Source organism: Felis catus, chromosome B4 (assembly GCF_018350175.1).
Source record: "Felis catus isolate Fca126 chromosome B4, F.catus_Fca126_mat1.0, whole genome shotgun sequence".
NCBI lineage: Eukaryota > Metazoa > Chordata > Mammalia > Carnivora > Felidae > Felis > Felis catus.
Window position 1 is genome coordinate 23,472,209 of NC_058374.1, and position 18,527 is coordinate 23,490,735.

General features: G+C 43.9%; 1 protein-coding gene across 1 annotated transcript in view; it reads right to left on the bottom strand.

The window, feature by feature from the left end:
• Positions 1-18,527, bottom strand: part of PRTFDC1 (phosphoribosyl transferase domain containing 1) — a 98,899-nt gene that overhangs the window by 16,384 nt on the left and 63,988 nt on the right. Inside the window, exon 4 of the mRNA XM_006933313.5 lies at positions 2,496-2,561. Within this exon, the coding sequence (XP_006933375.1) occupies positions 2,496-2,561 (66 nt within the window). The remainder of the gene's footprint in view (positions 1-2,495; positions 2,562-18,527) is intronic.

Genomic DNA, 18,527 nt, shown 5'->3' on the forward strand with positions numbered 1-18,527 from the left:
CAGACCAAAGGTCAGCAAACTATGGCTCATCAGCCAAATCTGGCCTGCTGCCTATATTTGTCAATAAAGTTTTATTGAAACAGCCATGTCCATTTGTTTCCATTTTATCTGTGGCTGCTTGCTGGATTCATGCTATGATAGAGGGTTAAGTAGTTGCAACGGAGAGGGTATAGCCCACAAAATCTAAAAACATGTATGGCCTGGCCTTTCCCTAAAAAGTTCACTAACCCCTGCCCTAGACCACACTTTGCTACTGCAAGAGTCTAGAGTCGGGTGATTACCATGAAGACAGAGAGACGTGGACAGATTTAAGATTCATTTGAGAGCACTGAGCATGGTCTACACTGGTTCATTAAGCACTCCCTTCTTCTGATGTGAGCCTAGGTGCCCTGAACTGCATAAAGATGCATAATCTTTCAACGTAAGCTGTTGTGACAGTTGAGAACTTGGCTAATCAATGTTGATTCATCTTAGAAATATTTACTCAGTGCGTTCTAAGCTCAAAGGATTCTACGTGGCATACATTTAAACATATATAGAAGCCATCTATGCACACATAAATGCAAGTAAAAAGATACCACGAAATAGCACCTGGTAAGCCGGAAGGATCATTTGTCACACGAGCAAAAAACAAGCTGACTCCTGCTTGTCCTTAGTGCCGGCTGGTTTTCCATCTCTCCTACCTGAACTTCCATAATCCCTACTTTCTCATGGGGAGGGGTGGGTCTTTGTAGGAATTCTGGGAGGGGATACTGAGGCACAGCACTATCACCCCTCCTATTGATTCCACCCCTAGTAAGAAACTTTGACCATCCTCCTCTCTATTTTTTAAAGGAACAGAGTATCTGGTGCTCACCTAAGAGGCAGATTACTTTAAAATGAAAAAGAAGGGGCGCCTGGGTGGCTCAGTCGGTTAAGCGTCCGACTTCGGCTCGGGTCATGATCTCGCGGTCCGTGGGTTCAAGCCCCGCGTCTGGCTCTGTGCTGACAGCTCAGAGCCTGGAGCCTGTTTCAGATTCTGTGTCTCCCTCTTTCTCTGACCCTCCCCTGTTCATGCTCTCTCTCTGTCTCAAAAATAAATAAATGTTAAAAAAATTTTGAAAAAAAAAAATAAAATGAAAAAGAAGATGATTTTAGAAAGCAGGAGAGAAAAGTCACAGTTTTATGCACAACATTTTCTTGGTATTCATTTGGGATTCTTAGAATTGCTACTTTGACAGACCCCATGGTAATTCCCCAAGGCAAGATGCTTGTGTAACGTCGCACAAGGCACGGTATTTCTCTTGTGTCGTAACACCTGTAAGGCAATGTCCTACAACAAAGTACTAAAATGACTTCTCATTTAAAGGCCACTCCACAGTTGTGAAAAGTTGTGAATTTCTGGAAATTGCTTGGAGCATTTTAGCTTTCCAGGATGTTATTTCAGGCACTGATGTAGTAAGGCCATCAAATGGTGGCCTAGTGATGCATTAACATCAACAAGTTAATTCCAATTTCTGTGCAACATAATCTCCCTCTAGATAGTCGTGTCACACTTGGATGGCTACTATGCTATCTTCAGAGTAGAGGGAAGTAAGCTGGTTTGGAGTTAGAGTTCCTGTAGCTCTCTAATGTTCCCAATGTTATTAAACACATTTTTATTAAATGTGCCTGCTATTCCTTTTCCCCATCCGGGCATTGCATAACAAACAGTAACAACCACCAAAATGAGAGATTAAACTTGTGTAAGAGACTGATCCATTTTATTCGGAAGGCTGAAGTTGTTCAGGGATAATGAATACAAGATATGTCAGGCAGCAGCCGCTGCCTGCTTTTCAGAGCAAAACTCGAATCTCAGGTCACATTTCCACAAAGGACATCCATTCCACAAAGGAAACAACTCTTCCTTCCAATGTATGTATTTATGTCAGAATCCAAACAGATTTTCACTTAATTATTAAGCATTGGCATGTTTGGAACTCCAAGTTCAAAGTGGCGGTGTCTGACCCATGATCTGATGGATTACATTCTTTTGCATGGGAGGAAAAAGGCATGGGGCTGAAAAATGTGCTCTCTAGAAACCTTTCTTTTATTCCCTCCTTAAATTTTAAACATTTTGGCAAACCTGTTTAAATGTCTTACTGCAATGCCGAGATGCTGAGGCATAGATGAGACAAAAAGCAGACAAATAAAGGAAAAAGCTTCCTTTTCAGGAGGGACCGGCAAGAGGAGAAAAGGAAGCAGGCGGGAGTGCCCAGGGATTTATTTTGTAATAGGAGGTTGTCTGAAATAAGATTGGAAGGAAGGTTGGAGATCTGGTGGGCATCGGGTCCTGGAAGCATTATAAAAAGAGTGTTTTATAAGGGAGAAATCATTAAAAGGATTCACACATCCATTTGCATGAATTAGCAAGCCCGGGAGAGTGTCTGAAATGCATTGCAAGTGCTGACCTGAAATGAAGGTCACTGATTTCCCCATGACATCAGTGCTTAGGGAGCAGAGTTACATTAACAAACCTTTCCAGCCAGTGTTGAAAGATCATTGCCTCCAATTATCTGCATCTCGCCCATGGACTGGTCGTTCTAAAAAAAGGGAAGATAATATTTCACTGTACAAGAAAAACCTTTACAGCACATTTCCCCCCGCCGTCTACCCAGCTAGCGGCTAGACTGCGCCTTACAAATACAGCACAAATAGCTGGTCCAGATTCCTGGTTGCCCGTGGTTACCGAGAGCCACTCTCCTGCTACTGTGCTGGGGACAAAGCATTCTAATGGCTCGGGGAGGGGACAGACTGTGTGGAGAGGGGATGATAAAAGGAGTGGAGAGAAAACAAATAAACCTAATTTTGGAATACAAAAATGATGGAAGGTGCTTGAGCCTATGCTGAGGCAGATGGAATTGGCGAAGGCAGTCATGCTCCTGGACCTCCCTGGGCCGAGGGGGCTACGGGATCCCCAGAAGTGGGCCGCACATTTGTCTGCTGTGCCAACAAGTCCCAGTCCTAGCCCTCAGCGGGGAGCAATCAGACAGTGGCTGAGCAATCAGTTGAGGCCTCCTCTCCTCCTACCACACAGATCCAGCCTCTCTGCTGACGTTGAGGGCAATTCTAACAGCTCACAGATCAAGCACTATTGCATTTAGACCCTCACACATGAACGCAGAAGCCTCAGGAAATTTCTACAGTCCCAGGAATATGTTTAGGAGACTCTCACTCCAATTCCTTCAGAGGTTATGAGTATTCACTTTCATGAGGTTTATATATATATATATCACACATTGTCCTGTGCTACTTAAACCTCTCTCTCTCTCACACACACACACACACACACTAAACTAAATATGGATTGTTACAGAGTGCATATCACAACCAAATAATACAGAGGCCAAACAGGAAATAGAGCAGGCCGCTTGTTTTATGGCCTCACTGCAAAAACACCCTACAGACAGTGGCTTCATGACCAAGCAAGAATGCTGTAATGTTGCAATCCCTTCCAACAGCAATCTAAGGGAGAAGACGATGGTGCAGGTACCTTGTGCGTGATGTGCCGAACCAGGAAACATCTCAGGTCGCTGCTGTGAACCGTTGTGGCTTTTGCCAGTTCAGGGTTTTCCTCCCTTATTCTGCCTCTTTCACGGAGGGTGGGGGGCATCATTCATTCCTTATGGCTCAGGTGGGGCTAGGCCTTTCCTATGTAAACCAGCTATGCCTGGTGCTACATGCCAGCTACCGAAGCCAATTCTGTTCCCTTAGGAATTTTCTTGGGTTGGTTTGAATTGGATTCTGTCACTTGCAACAGAGTCTCTATCTAGGCATAGACATTGGTCACCTGGGAAGGGGAAAAGCAGCCAAATAACCAATATAACAGTTTTACCAATGAAGCAGGTTTGTCTTTTCACCTTACTGCTCAAGAGGGGGGAAAATAACCTTAGAATGTTTTTACTTCCACTCGGTAAAGCATTCACTCTGTACTGCAAAGAAGTAAAGAGAAAGCCCACCAAGTAGATAAATCCAATAATTTTCTTCTTATGGGAACTGATCTCAAAAGGAGAAAGTCAAAGAACATCCAGAATTTACTGATCTTCTGCTGGTTTCGAACAGGCATATATAATCATGTATTCATAAGCAGTCACGCAGTAGGTTAGGAACTTGTCAAAAATGTCAAAGGAGGGGCGTCTGGGTGGCTCAGTCGGTTGAGCGCCCGACTTCAGCTCGGGTCATGATCTCGCAGTTCATGGGTTTGAGCCCTGCATCAGGCTCTGTGCTGACAGCTTATAGCCTGGAGCCTGCTTTGGATTCTGTGTCTCCCTCTCTCTCTACCCCTCTCCCACTCACGCTCTGTCTCTCTCTCCATTTCTCTCAAAAATGAATAAACATTAAAAAAAATTAAAAGAATGTCAAAGGAAAAGATTCTCTTGTCACTTCTAGAGGTGCTGAGATATAGGAGTAAACGTAGGCAGAATTTCTGCATAACAGACTCAAATATGTTGTTAATAGCAGCAGGAAAAATAAAAATTTCTGTATCCCTAGGGGACTGAGATATGCAGAACTGGACCCAACTACTAAACCACAAAGTTTAATGTAACAAATGAGATTTACACTCTGCCAGATTGGAGCAAACTTCATAATAATTCTACTATTATCATCTTCATTCTATTGATTAAAAACTAAACCCCCACAATATATCAGAAAGCTAAATACTATGCTATAAGTCACACATTCAGCATGTTGCCAAGAAAATCTTATTTCAGATTGATGTACTTTTTTTTTTAATTTCAGAAAGCCTTAATTAAAGTCCACGTTTATAACATGTTTTTATTATTAGATCTATCCTCAACTCATCTGGAACTTAGGTCTTCCAAGTATGTGTATAGTCAATTGTCCCAATACCATTTATTGAATTGTTTTTCCCCAACTGGTTGGAATGTCATTTTTATCATATCCTTCATTCTCCTATGTGAGGGTCAGTTTCTATGCTCTTCTGTTTCATTAGCCTAAAATGCCTATTTTAACATCTAAACCATACTGTTAAATTATTATGGCTTTTTATTATGTTTTGATACGTGGTAAAGAAAGTTTCATTTTTGCGTTCTTTTAAAAAAATTGTCTTGACCACTTTTTTTTTTGTCTCAGCTACTTTAGTACTTTTATTTTTTTAATTTTTGAAAAATGTTTATTCATTTTTGAGAGAGAGAGAAAGCGTGTGGGGAAGGGGCAGAGAGAGTGGTACACAGAATCCAAAGCAGGCTCCAGGCTCTGGGCTGTCAGCACAGAGCCTGACGCGGGGCTCGAAACCACGAACCGTGAGATCATGACCGGAGTCGAAGTTGATGCCTAACTGACTGAGCCACCCAGACGCCCCTGTACCTTTATTTATTTGCCTATCTGCTGGGCTGTTATGAAGATCAAATGAATTAATATAAACTGAACATTTAGAACAGAGCCTGGCTCAGTAAATGCTGGATGCGATTCATTTTCCTTCCTCCCTCCCTCCCTCCCTCCCTCCCCTCCTTCTTTCCCAGGAAATGGTCACTCCTCAGTCCTCTCTGGTACACTGGAGTCTGGAGCTCTCCTGTTTTAATGACTCCAGCAAAGAAGGCTTTTGTGTCTTGCTGGGATGAAGAAGGCAGCCTAGAGGACCACCCTCTCCATTCATAAGCTCCCCAGCACCCTGCTGCTTGTAGGGCATTCCTTCTTCACTCCATCTTCTAAGAACCTAGCTACTAACTTGTAAGCCTTTCAAGAATTCTGTGGCATGAATCTTGTACTTCTCATTGACAATTCCTTCTATAGGCATTTGGATTTTCACTTTGACTCTTCAGCTGAGTCAGTGCCCTTCCTTGATCAGTTTTGCCTCCTAAAAACCACTGACATCTCTTGCCCACTGAGGTTTTCTCCCCCTTTCTTTGTCCTTGTGGGGAAATACTTCATTCATTTCTTTACTGGCATTTTGGTGGGGTTTCAGGAAGGAATAGAGCTAATTGTATGCATCTAATCCACTGTGTTTAACCATGATATTTTTCTAGTTCAAAAGCATCCTTATATTCCTAGGATTGATGTACTTTTTAAAAATGTCATTGGTTTTGATTTGATAATATTTTATTTGGGATTATTAATCTTATCTTCATAAGATTGGTTTATAGTTTTGTTTTTCTTTTTCTTTCCTTTTTTTCTTTTTTTACTGTTTATTTTTGAGAGTGAGAGAGAGCACAAGCGGGTGAGGGGCAGAGAGAGAGAGACACAGAATTCAAGCCAGTCTCCAGGCTCTGAGCTGTCAGCACAAGAGTCCAATGGGGGTTTGGACCCACGAACCGTGAGATCATGACCCGAGCCCAAGTTGGAGCTTAACCAACTGAGCCACCCAGGCACCCCAAGATTGGTTTATAGTTTTAAGGCAAATTTATACTAGCCTCATATAATGCACTGGGTGGTTCTTCACCTTTTGTCTATGCTCTAGTAAAGTTTGTATACCAATGGATTGATTTGTTTTGCTGAGGTTCTGTAGAGCTCAGTGTAGGTATTATTTAATCCCCAACTTACAAACAGGGAATCTGAGCACTGAGTGTTTAGGTAACTTGCCCGAGAGGAGCTGCTAATAGGTAAAGGGACCCAGTTCAATCCTAGATTGCCTGGCTCCATATTACTCTGGTGTAACCTATCCCTGCCCCACACCCCCAGTATCCCTAGAAGAGAGACGCACATAATTGGTCTTTGAGAGGAACCTGAGAAGGGGTGGGTCCCGCTTATACTAATGAAGTGAAATACATAAGCTGACATGGCCAAGGGAAGCCGACATCTTGGTAAAAATGCCAGCAGCGGTTACATACCTTTAAAGAGCCAAGGAAATCTCTGACATTTAGTCCAGGGTTCCTTGGAAGAAATATTCTGGAAATCAGCTTGGCCTGATCTCCAGGCACAAGAGCACACCCACACAGCCCTGCAGGTGTGGCGATTCTTCGTGCCACAATGCCAATGGAGACTTGGCGCTGCTTAGATAACCTTTAGAAAAAAAGCATTACTGAAGAATAAATATCCTGAATTCCTGCCCTTTTGAGGAACAGGAAGCGGAAAAGTAAGGAAAATAAATAAACAAAAGAACCACTCTCTAAACCATTCATTTCCAAAGTCAGAGACACTTGCTTCAAATTCTGTGCAGACAAAAGCTTTCTCAATATTCTCAGCTGCCATCAATCCCTTAACTTTGCTTTCCCCCGGTATTAGCCTGATCTTTCCTCTCAGCTCTTCTGTGCCCTATATTAAATGGATTGAGATGCAACACAAAAAACAGAAATGGTTCGTTATAAGGAGTTTTAGCCACCAAACTGGAAAGTTTCTTATTAAAATGGTGCAAACCACTAAAAAAAACTTTTTTAAGTTTATTTATTTAAGAGAGTGTGTGCATGCACGTGTACATGAGCAGGGGAGGGGCGGGGCGTGGGGAGAGTGGGAATCTCAAACAGGCCCCACGCTGACAATGCAGAGCCAGACATGGGGTTTTGATCCCCTGATCTCCCTGATGTGAGATCGTGACCTGAGCCAAAATCAAGAGCAGGATGTTCAACCAACTGAGCCACCCAAATGCCCTTATTTATTTGTTTGTTTGTTTATTTATTTATAGCAAGCCAGAGAGGGGCAGAGAGAGAGGGAGAGAGAAATCCCAAGCAGGCTCTGCGCCGTCAACACAGAGCCTGAGGCAGATCTCAAACTCACCAACTGTGAAATCATGACCTGAACCCAAACCCAGAGCCATTGGCTTAACCAACAGAGCCACCCAGAAGCCCCCTGATGTTTTTTTTTTTTAAGCTCTAACATTTGATGCCAAGTCAGAGAACGAGGGCAGGTGAATTTCTTTCAGTATCCCCAGTTTTCTCTTCAACCAGCAGTTGATGTAGGACAGGGCTCTTAACTGGGCCCTTCAGTCCTTTAAGCTGCCTGTGTCAGGGTGGAGGGGGCAGTGGGGTGAGAGCCTGTGTGGCTTCTGTGCCCCTTGGTTCAAGCAGAGCAATTCCACTTGTCCCTCTTATATCGACTGGATTCCAAGAAAGACGGTGCCGGCCAAAAAGTTTGAAAACCATCATGTTAAGGTTTTCTCCTTTGAAATGGACTTACGTTTTGTTTTTCTGTTCATTTAAATATCCATCTGCTTCTGACATCATTTGTTTAGTAACTCATTCTTACAACCTACGGGGGGTATGCTGTGGAAAGTTGAATGTGGAGATTAAGTGACCAGGCACCCGGGGTCCCCAGGTCCCCTTAAGGACCAGACTGCCTGGGTTCTGGTCAAAGCTCCACCTTCCATTAGTTGTGTGACCTTGAGGAAGTTACTTAACCTCTCAGGGCCTCAACTTCCCTATCTATAAAAAGGGTATATTAATAGTTCCTACCTCTTAGGATTACTGGAGGACTAAATGAAATCATGTGCATTAAGCACTTAGAAAGTGCCTGGAATGTAATAATTAGCAGTACAAAAAGTAAGCCCTGTATTCTCCTAAGAAACTTGCAAGGCTCCCTGGTGTCCTAACACTGACTTTGTGATGTATTCTTTGCTCGGTTCACTCAGCACATTAGTACGCCATACATTCTGTGGTTAGCGTTCATGAGGCTGACCACTGCCCATGAGGCCTGTGTGTAAGGAAGACTCATGTCCTTGCACTGCTAGTCTGTATCACGACTGGAGCTTTGCTTAAAAACGACCTCATAGGCGCTTTCCTTTGGGATTTCTCGGTGACCTCCCAGCTCCCACCCTGGAGGGTCAGAAGCTTTACAGTGGACTGTTTGGTGGGCATAGTTTCTATCATTCTACTTTGCTGTTTTCATCCTTCTTCCCGCAAGGTAGAAGCCACTTGGAGATTGTGCTTGGACCCACTTAGCTCTCATTAGATCCTTGAGGGAGCCATTTACAGGCAGTAGAGCAAGGGGTTGTTAACCTTGAAACTGCTTATGGCAGCAGCAGATCTGTGGCAGAACATGAGAATGGATGTCTGGATTTCTGATCTCTTTCTAGGCCTGGATGCATTTATATCTTGGGGGGGGGGGGGTCATGAGATAGCCCAATGCCTTCCTATAAAGCCACCATTTTAGCTTAAAGTCATCTAAAATTTATTTATAGACTACTTGTAAACAAAAGAACCTCAACTAAGAGATCATGCTAATTTACAGGAAAAGTCCCTATGTGCAAATTTTGATAAATATCATTAGTGATAAATTACTTGTGACGCACCTCATCGTTACTAATAAACAGTGCTATGCTACACTGAGACCTCAGGAGTTTCCGGCACACAATCTACTGTTTAATCCTCCATATCTTAGCTCGTGGTTGCTCACACCATACTTTTCCATCTTTCTTCACGTGGGCAACTCGTACTCTTTCATCAAGACTCAGTTCGGGCACCATCTCTTCCAGGAAGTTTTCCTCGAGTTCCCTGGACTTTATATGTGTCCCAATAACACTCTACACAGATCTGCATGTTAATAGACCATGTCCAGCTGGATTTTTTTTATGAACGTAGTAATTGCCAATGGAGTGAAAAACCCCTTCAGCATTGCAGTCTTATTTTCATCTTAATTGAACCCTCTGTTGCTAGCACATTGTGGCATCTAGTGTTTGTGGAGCCATAACTGATGCATCTGAGTACATGTGTTAGCCCGATGTGGGGCTTGAGCCCATAAACCGTGAGATCATGACCTGCGCCCAAATCAAGAGTCAGGTGCCTAACCCAGGCACCCTATGTTAGCCACCCAGGCGCCCTGTGTTAGCTATATATATATATATATATATATATATATATATATATAATGCTTTTTGTAATGTTTATTTATCTTTGAGAGATAGAGAGAGATAGAGCATGAGTGGGGGAGGAGAAGAGATTGAGGGAGACACAGAATCTGAAGTAGGCTCCAGGCTCTGAGCTGTCAGCACAGAGCCTGATGTGGGGCTCGAACTCACGGACCGCGAGATCATGACCTGAGCTGAAGTTGGATGCTTAACCGACTGAGCCACCCAGGAGCCCTGATTTTTAACACTTCTTCTCCTACGCACTTAGAAAAGTGTTCTCAGGTAAGCACATCATTTCTATTCCTTTAAGTTCTTTCTCCGGCTGTCCAGAAGCCTAGAGGAACTTATTACTTAATGGGAGTCAGGGAAAAATGAAAACTATAAGCAAACACATGAGAAAATAGCTGTAAAGCTCAACTGAGAAGGACTTAGATAAAGTTGACTTGAGTAACTTAGAAGACAGAAAGACTGGAAAAATATAGACCTTTCCCCCATTATGCTCGGTTTGCACCCAAATTATATTTTCTTTATTTTCATGCTCTTATTATCCCAGTTCCCAGTCTCCTCAATATTTTTACAAACCTAAATGCAAACATCCATGCAAATTCTGAATACTCAAAATATGAAAATCTGATTTATTAAGATATTTTAGTGTCAGGAATTCATTTCATAATTAGCAAAAGATATATTTGAAAGCCAAACTAGTATTTTAGCCAGGAAAAAAGTATATAGGTTAGGATGTACAATTTCACTCATTTGAAAGTACACATGTATTTCGCACTTCCTGAATTTCGTGTGTCTAACTTTGCAAACATGATGTGACTTTATTCGAAGACAAAATGGCTTTCTGTTTAATGACAATGATTTATTACTCTATTGTGATCGGTATTCTACTCCACCCAGTCTCTAAGAGGGGTACTGGTTAGCTAAGAGTAATCTCCACCCGACAGAGAAAGGCTCTTTTCTTTATGAGAAATAAAGGGGCGCTGAGTTAGAAGAAGGGACACAATCATGTGAAGAATCTATAGGCTGGTAGGAATAATGAGGGGTCATCAGAGAAAAAAAGAAGAAGAAGAAGAAAGAAAGAAAAAAGGAGGAGGGAGAAGAAAATGGACCTTTGTTTTAATTTAGTTATAAGAGACCCCAGGAAAGGAAGAAACAGTTTAAAAATGGATTCAGTGGCTTTGCTTTACGTGAACTCTGTTTGAAACCTTGAAGCAGGATATCCTTCTGTTTTGAATCCTGGTATGGACTGTTGTTTTGGTTTAAGTTTTGTTTTTACATTTTGGGTCAGACGGACACGCCAGTGGAGGCTCTTGAAACATCTGAGTGACCCTGAAAGACTTCAGTAAAATCTTTGTTTTAAAATGGGGACACTCATATCCCCGGTGGTGACTATTACTCAGAAGACCATTTTCTCCGTATAATTTTTTTCTCCTAAGTAACCCAGGGAAGATTTATAATTATATCTTAACACACACACACACACACACACACACACACACACACACCCCAATTGACAACAGTTGTTCAACAGTAATGAAATCTTAAACCAGCTCTCATGAACTGGTTTTAAGATTGCCGGGAGAAGGAACGGTGAACAGGAAGGACCAAGGGAGAGAACTGGCAGCAGATAGCATGCCAGAGAAACCTCCGGAACACACACCACTTTTTGGCAGTCGGCTGGATCTATCTTTTTTCCCATCCAATTGTACTCTGGGTCCAAAAAGTTCTGCTATCTTGTGTCACTTCTCAGCTCAAAATATTTCTGAAAATTCCCAGGCCTGCAAAATGAAGTCTGATTTTGTCTTCTTCTCCGTCTCTTTTTGCCACCCTCAGAGCCAGGCAAGAGGGGCCTTGCCTATTCACAAACACCAAAACACAAAGACATTTGGTTTTTTTTTCTTTTTGGTCTTATAAGGAAGTTTTTTTGACAATTCTCTAACAGTTTGAGCTATGAGAATTATGTAACAGGGACACGTGTGCTGAGCTGGGCCCTGCCCCCTCCCCCCTTGCAGGGTCAAGTCTGTGCAGGGGAGGATGGTGGTAGAGAAAAACACAGCCTTATCTTGGGAGACCAGAAAAAGAGAGGCTGGTATTTTTTTCAAGTTGGCCACCCTAAAATCACCCAAAGCAGGTGTCTCAGAGGCCAAACTCCCCAGATAACCGTGTTCCCTCCTGCCTCTCTGCTCAGATGGGAGAGTCTTAGAGGCACCTGAATGAAGAGAAAGAGGCATGAGGGAGAAAAACCCAGCTGCCCCAACTCCCTTAAGAAGAGCTTAAGTGGGTCAGTCTCATCCGGGTTTTTGGCAGGCTCAGTCACCACCCAGGAGCTGCGCCTGGGCCCAGCTTATGCCCTGCCCTGCCCCGCAGACACACGACTCTGCTCGGGCTTGCAGGCTGCAGGGATGAGCCCAGCTCCTTTGGTCTCCAGCTCAGGTGATCTGGGTAGAAACATGAGCCCGACCATGGACCAAGCTATAAAGTTTCAAAACCTTAAATATTTAGGGAAGTAGTGCGTGGATCTGCATTTGCAATTTTGCCTTGGGTCCCATAAATATTAGAGGCAAGCCTGACTTTGAGAAGCATTTATTGAACATTTACTAAGTGCCAGGCACTACGCTAAGCGCATTATTTATATGGATCCTGACAAAATCCCATTAGGGATCTCTACCAGCCAGCAACCATACCCTTGGTATTTACCCAAGGAGTTGAACATTTACGTCCACACAAAAACTTGGATCTGAGTGTTTATAGCAGTTTTATTCATAATTAGCAAAACTTGGAAGCAACTGAGATGTCCTTCAGCAGGTGAGAGGATAAATAAATGGTGGTAACACCCAGACAGTGGATACCATTCAGTGCTAAAAAGAAATGAACTATCAAGCCACGAAAAGACATGGAGGGATGGTTAAGTGCATATTACTCATTATGGGAAGATGGCAATCTGATGACAGTGTATATACTGTAGTGGTATATGTCCAACACGTGACCTTCTGGGAAAGGCAAAACTATGGAGACAATAAAAAGATCAGTGTTTGGGGCGCTTGGGTGGCTCAGTCGGTTGAGCATCTGACTCTTGATTTTGGCTCAGGTTATGATCTCATGGTTCATGGGATCAAGCCCTGCATCGGGCTCTGCACTGACATCACAGAGCTTGTTTGGGATTCTCTCTCTCCCCTTCTCTCTCTCTCTCTGGCCCTCCCCCACTTGTGTGTGCACGTATGTGCTCTCTTTCTCTCTCTCTCTCTCTCTCTCTCTCCTCTCTCTCTCTCTCAAAATCAATAAATAAACATTTAAAAAAATCAGTTTTCACCAGGGGTTGGTGGGGGAGGGACGAATAGGTGGAACACAGGTGATTTTTAGGGTAGTAAGAACACTCTAGGATATCCTAACGATGGATACATGTCATTACACATTTGTCCAAACACATAGTTATGATGCACCGATGTAAGTTCATCAGTTGTAACACGTCACACTCTGGTGTCGGATGTTGATAGTGGGGGAGGCTGTGGGTGTATGGGGTCAGGGGGTACATGGGAACTCTCTTGTACTTTCCCCTCAATTTTGATGGGAACCTAAAACTGCTTGCTCTAAAAAATAAAGCCCATTAAAAAACAATCCTATGAGGTAACAGGTGCTGTTATCACTCCAATTCAAGTAACTTGATTAAGTAACGTCGCCCAAGGTCCCACAGCTGGAAAGTGAGGGAACTGAAAACAGGGTAACCCTCTGTCTTGCTCCAAAGCCTCCATGTAATCAACACATTCTACAGCTTTTCTGTCACATCTGATCAGAATCTACCTTTCTGTGTGACTTGGCACTACACTTCCTTTTGGCCAGTGTTTCGTAGGTGATGTGATCTCGAATCCTCTGTGTGGACTGTTTACCCTGTGTGGACAGGGGCCTGAGAGCCTGTATTTCTAGCGAGCTCCCAGGTGACGGCGATGGGGCAGGACCATAGTCCACACTCTGAGTCGTCGGGATGTCTGTTCCACCCTGCTAAGTCCAGCACAACACCCTGCATTTTATCATTGCGTGCCTTATGGATGTTCCCTCCACCCAGAATTTCTTTCTGCCATGTCTCTGATTTCAGAATTATAACTTCCTTGCACATGGAGACTAAAATCCACTTGCATAATAAATCATCGTCTGATCCTCATCCTATCACCACCGTCAACCAGAATTGATTTCTCCTGCCAACGTGTTTCCTTTGCATTTAGCGCCAATTCTGCAGCCCTCGTTTTGTCCTTGTTTTACTGGTTACTTCTTGCTCGTTGTCTACCTGTTCACTCCCGCTATTCCGAGAGCACCCTGAGGATAGGGACTTTAGAGCCCGCATCTGTGCTTCCTAACACTGAGCAGAGCCTCGCATACGGAAGGGAATGTGATGTGATCCCCTTTTCTGTTAAGCGGGGACAATAACACCTACTAGTTTGGACTGTTGTGAGGTTTAAATGAAACATCATACATAGAATGCTTTGCCCACGCTAGGCCCCTGATAAATACTTATTGAATTGGACTTTCCTTTCCTGTTATCCATAAAAGGGAAGGGGGCGGGTGTGGGAGTGAATTAAGGACAAAGCCAGGCCTACCCTCAAGGTAGCTTAACTTTGATTCATGTGATTTTCCCACTCTATCAAGCTCTGCTTCACTTTGTTTTGCTTATGTGAGTAACTCTAAATTTATCAGTCATTCATGTAACTACAGTTTATCAGCATTTACAGAAAAAAACCTGGAGTAGTATTTCCTGGTTCACATTTTCGGTACAAATCACTGATTAAGATTCAATTAGGGCTTACGATTAAAAGGAATAAATGTGTCAGTAAACTATAAGGTAATGTAACATGTATTTAATACACACCTCTAACCTAGTGGTATGCCTATGCAACTCAAAATAGCCAAATTTACAATTAGGTAATGCTTTCCAGGTAACATGACCGCACAAGAAGAAATGAATGATTATCGTCAGGCACCATGATTGCCTTAACCAGCCACTCACTGGGACTCCTTGGCAAGCCCTCGATTTCTCATTTACTTCATCTGGAAAATGGGGATACTACTACCTGCCTTACTTGCTTCTCAGAGTTCTCGCAAAGAGCAAACAGATTTTCCAATACATGCAAATGCTCTGAACAATAGAGCAAACTTTTCATATGCGGAAATGTCTTAATATAATATCTTCAGCCATAATACAAAGCTAGAGGGGAAAAGGCAATTTATATAAAATACAAAGAAAGTGGAATACTTGGGGGGTGGCAAATGTCAGGCGTTTCATCTACTGTTACTGTTTTTTAGGTTTACGGTTTTGCTCCGACGTCTCCAGGTGTCTCATGGGACTTGAGCATTACGTGAGAAGGTCGGAGAGCAGAATGCTTCTAGAGCCACCTTTTATTTTTCAGAATAAGAAAAGATGGTTTATATGATGTAGGCATGTTGATTGGCAGTGCAGGCTTGCAAATTCCTTCAGTATTAAGTCATGTCTTCAAAACTGGGTGGGGCGCTGAGTTATTAAATTTTTTCTTTCCCTCTGGAGGCCAGGGCTTGGAAGTAGCTAAAGACTACATGTGAACTGAGCTGGGTGGTCTCGGGAAAATTCTGAGTAAACAGCGTTTGCTCATCTGAAAGGACCACAACACACTGTGCATCTGTCTGTCCATATTATACAAACAGAATCTGGACTCCATTAATGTGCCCGAGGAATAAATTATTCTCTAATAAATGTTCTTATAATCACAGTGGAAAGGAAGGTCCGGGACAGCAAAGGAAATGAGACGTTGCAGTACCAATTTGTTGGTGGAAGCTTGGAAGAGGAGCAGGAGAGGAAGTGCTCCACAGCTGTGTCTGACTTCGAGCAGCCATGCCTTCTGCGACATGGGAGAGGTGGGGTTCAATACAGACTTAGGTACGGGGAGCACCCTAGTCTAGACTGCCAATGAGGAGCGCCAAATCACCCAGGAAGGGTGGCTTTCGCTCTTAGTCTCTGCCGCATGATCTAAGAACAACCCCTCAATGACACAATCAACTGTAGGGCCAACCCCCTTTGGGCGCTGAAAGTCAGAACGTCCACACGAGCTGGCCTCAGAGGGCCAGCAGCTACGGGACAGGCCCCTTGGGCCATCTGATTGTGCATCCACGTATTGCGAACGCGTAAATACCCGCTCTTCTCTCTTTAGCCGCGTCAAGGATTCGTTGTCGTTGGCCGATGAGCACAAGGGCGTTTGTGTTGTAAGGGTGGCGGAAGCAGTTGTTTGAGCCAGAGGGGGCAGGGAAGAGAGGAGAGCAGGCTGGAGGCTGAGACGACCACTGTTCCCGTCTGGTCCCTTTCACTGCACTTGAGCCCTGATGTGAGAGGCCTGCTTTCATTAACGACTAAGATTCTGGGACGGGTCGAAGGTCCGAGGCAGGGCCATGTTCACAACCCTCTGGGGCCCCTGCCCCTGTGAGAAACCTGGCCGTGTCCTGGTACCCGCAGGGTTGCCAGTCTTCGGAGCTCCCCTGGCAGAGGCACGGGCACGCTCACAGCAGAGTGTCAGCAATGGCCTCACAAAGGATCCTAGGAGAGGCTTCTCTAGCAGAAAAATGAAATGCAGGAACCGGAGCAGGGGCTGGTGGAGGAGGTGACAGACACTTTGTGGTAACCGCAGCTGACAGACTGACTTGTGGACACATGTGAGGACCCACTGGGGGGCTCTCAGAAATACGTGAAGGATCAATTCTTGATTGGGCGGGTGGGAAAAGTGGAAGCCCAAATCAGCATACTTTGGCAGACTCCTACATGGATCTATTTCTCTTCTTTTTTTTTTTTTAATGTTTATTGTTGAGAGACAGAGAGAGACAGAGCATGAGCATGGGAGGGATAGAGAGAGGGAGAGACACAGAATCCGAAGCAGGCTCCAGGCTCTGAGCTGTCGCACAGAGCCCGATGCGGGGCTCGAACCCACGAACTGCGAGATCACGACCCAAGCCGAAGTTGGATGCTTAACCGACTGAGCCACCCAGGCGCCCCTACACAGATCTACTTCTGTAGTCACCGATGGGTAATGCCAAAGGTGAGGGCTGTACAGCAAATGACATTTGGGTTTCAGAAATTTTGAATACATCAACTACTCCGATTACATCAAATTCATTTGCTGTAAACTTCATGATGTCCTTAACATAACAGAGTTCATGAAACGATTTCCGGTAATGGCACTTCATTTATTTTTTAAGTTTATTTATTTATTCTGAGGGAGACAGAGCGTGCAAGCAGGGGAGAGGCAGAGAGGGGGGAGAGAGAATCCCCAGCAGGCTCCACATGGAGCCCGATGCGGGCTCAAACTCATGAACTGGGAGATTATGACCTAAGCTGAAACCAAGAGTCGGATGCTCATCTAATTGAGCCACCCGGGCACCCTGCCGCTTCGGTTTTTAATTTGAAAACATTGTTAAGGGAATGACTTTTTGTTGTTGTTGTAGTTTTAAAATTTCATTATATTTTGATAAGTCCCTGTGACTTCTGCCTCGTGCCAAGATGGAATAACCAAGACCAGATTTATCTCCTTTCCTGTAAAAAAAACAACAACAAAAAAAAAAAGCACAATATAGGCGGCAATAGTTTCAAGACACTGGATGCCAGGCAACAAAGAGCAACCCACAATCCCTGAGAGATAGGAACCAATGAAGTGGACCCTCTGACTGCCCGCTGAAGTCTTGGTTGAGTTTTCAGGCCACAGGGTAGGGAAGGAGAGCCCTGGTGGAGCCTGGGAGACTCTGAGTGCAGGGGATGGAGCTGAGCGCCCGGGGAGAGCCTGACAGCTAGTTCTCAGAACAGGATACTGGAGAGAAGCGTTGCTCAGGAGCAGAATCAGCAGAGCACGAGGCAGATCTGCAGATGCAGATGAAGAAACTACCTGACACCAAGGAAAGAACTACCCGAAAGGAATAGAAGGAACAGTACCCAACATAAGCAGAGCCAACTGTAGTGCCTGTTCCCACTTGAACGGAAAATCCCATGATCCACAGGGAGTTGCGTCCGGTACTCTGGAGGGTCTGGCCTCACTGGTGAAGAATCTTAGCCTTAGCATGAGTTTTGCTCTGGACCTACCCGACAGATCAGAAAAGCAATATCTGTAACGATCAAGCTGCTTCCAAATAACAAATGAGCCTCAGAACAAGGCTTAAGAATACATGTAGGAATAAAAAAAAAAAAATGCCCATCCACATGCAAATGAAAAGATGCTCACCATCACTAATCCTAAGAGAAATGCAAATCAAAACTACAATGAGATGTCACCTCACACCCATTACAATGGCTAGTATCAAAAAAAAAAAAAAAAAAAGACAGGGGCGCCTGGGTGGCTCAGTCAGTTCGGCGTCTGACTTCAGCTCAAGTCATCATCTCATGGTTCACGGGTTCGAGCCCCATGTTGGGCTCTGTGCTGACAGCTCACAGCCTGGAGTCTGCTTGTGGATTCTGTCTCCCTCTCTCTCTGCCCCTGCCCAGCTCATACTCTGTCTCTCTCAAAAAATTTAAAAAAAAAAAAATGAAAAAAAAACAGACAATAACAAGTGTTGATGAGGACGGAGAGAAACCAGAACCCCTTGTGCTCTGTTAGTGCAAATGTAAAATGGTGCACCCTCCATAGAAAACAGGGTGGTGGTTCCTCAAAATATTTAAAATAGGATTACCATGTGATCCACCAATTCTATTACTGGGTATATATCCAAAAGATCTGAAAACAGAATGTTGAAGAGATATTTGTACACCCAGGTTCACTGCAGCATTATTCAC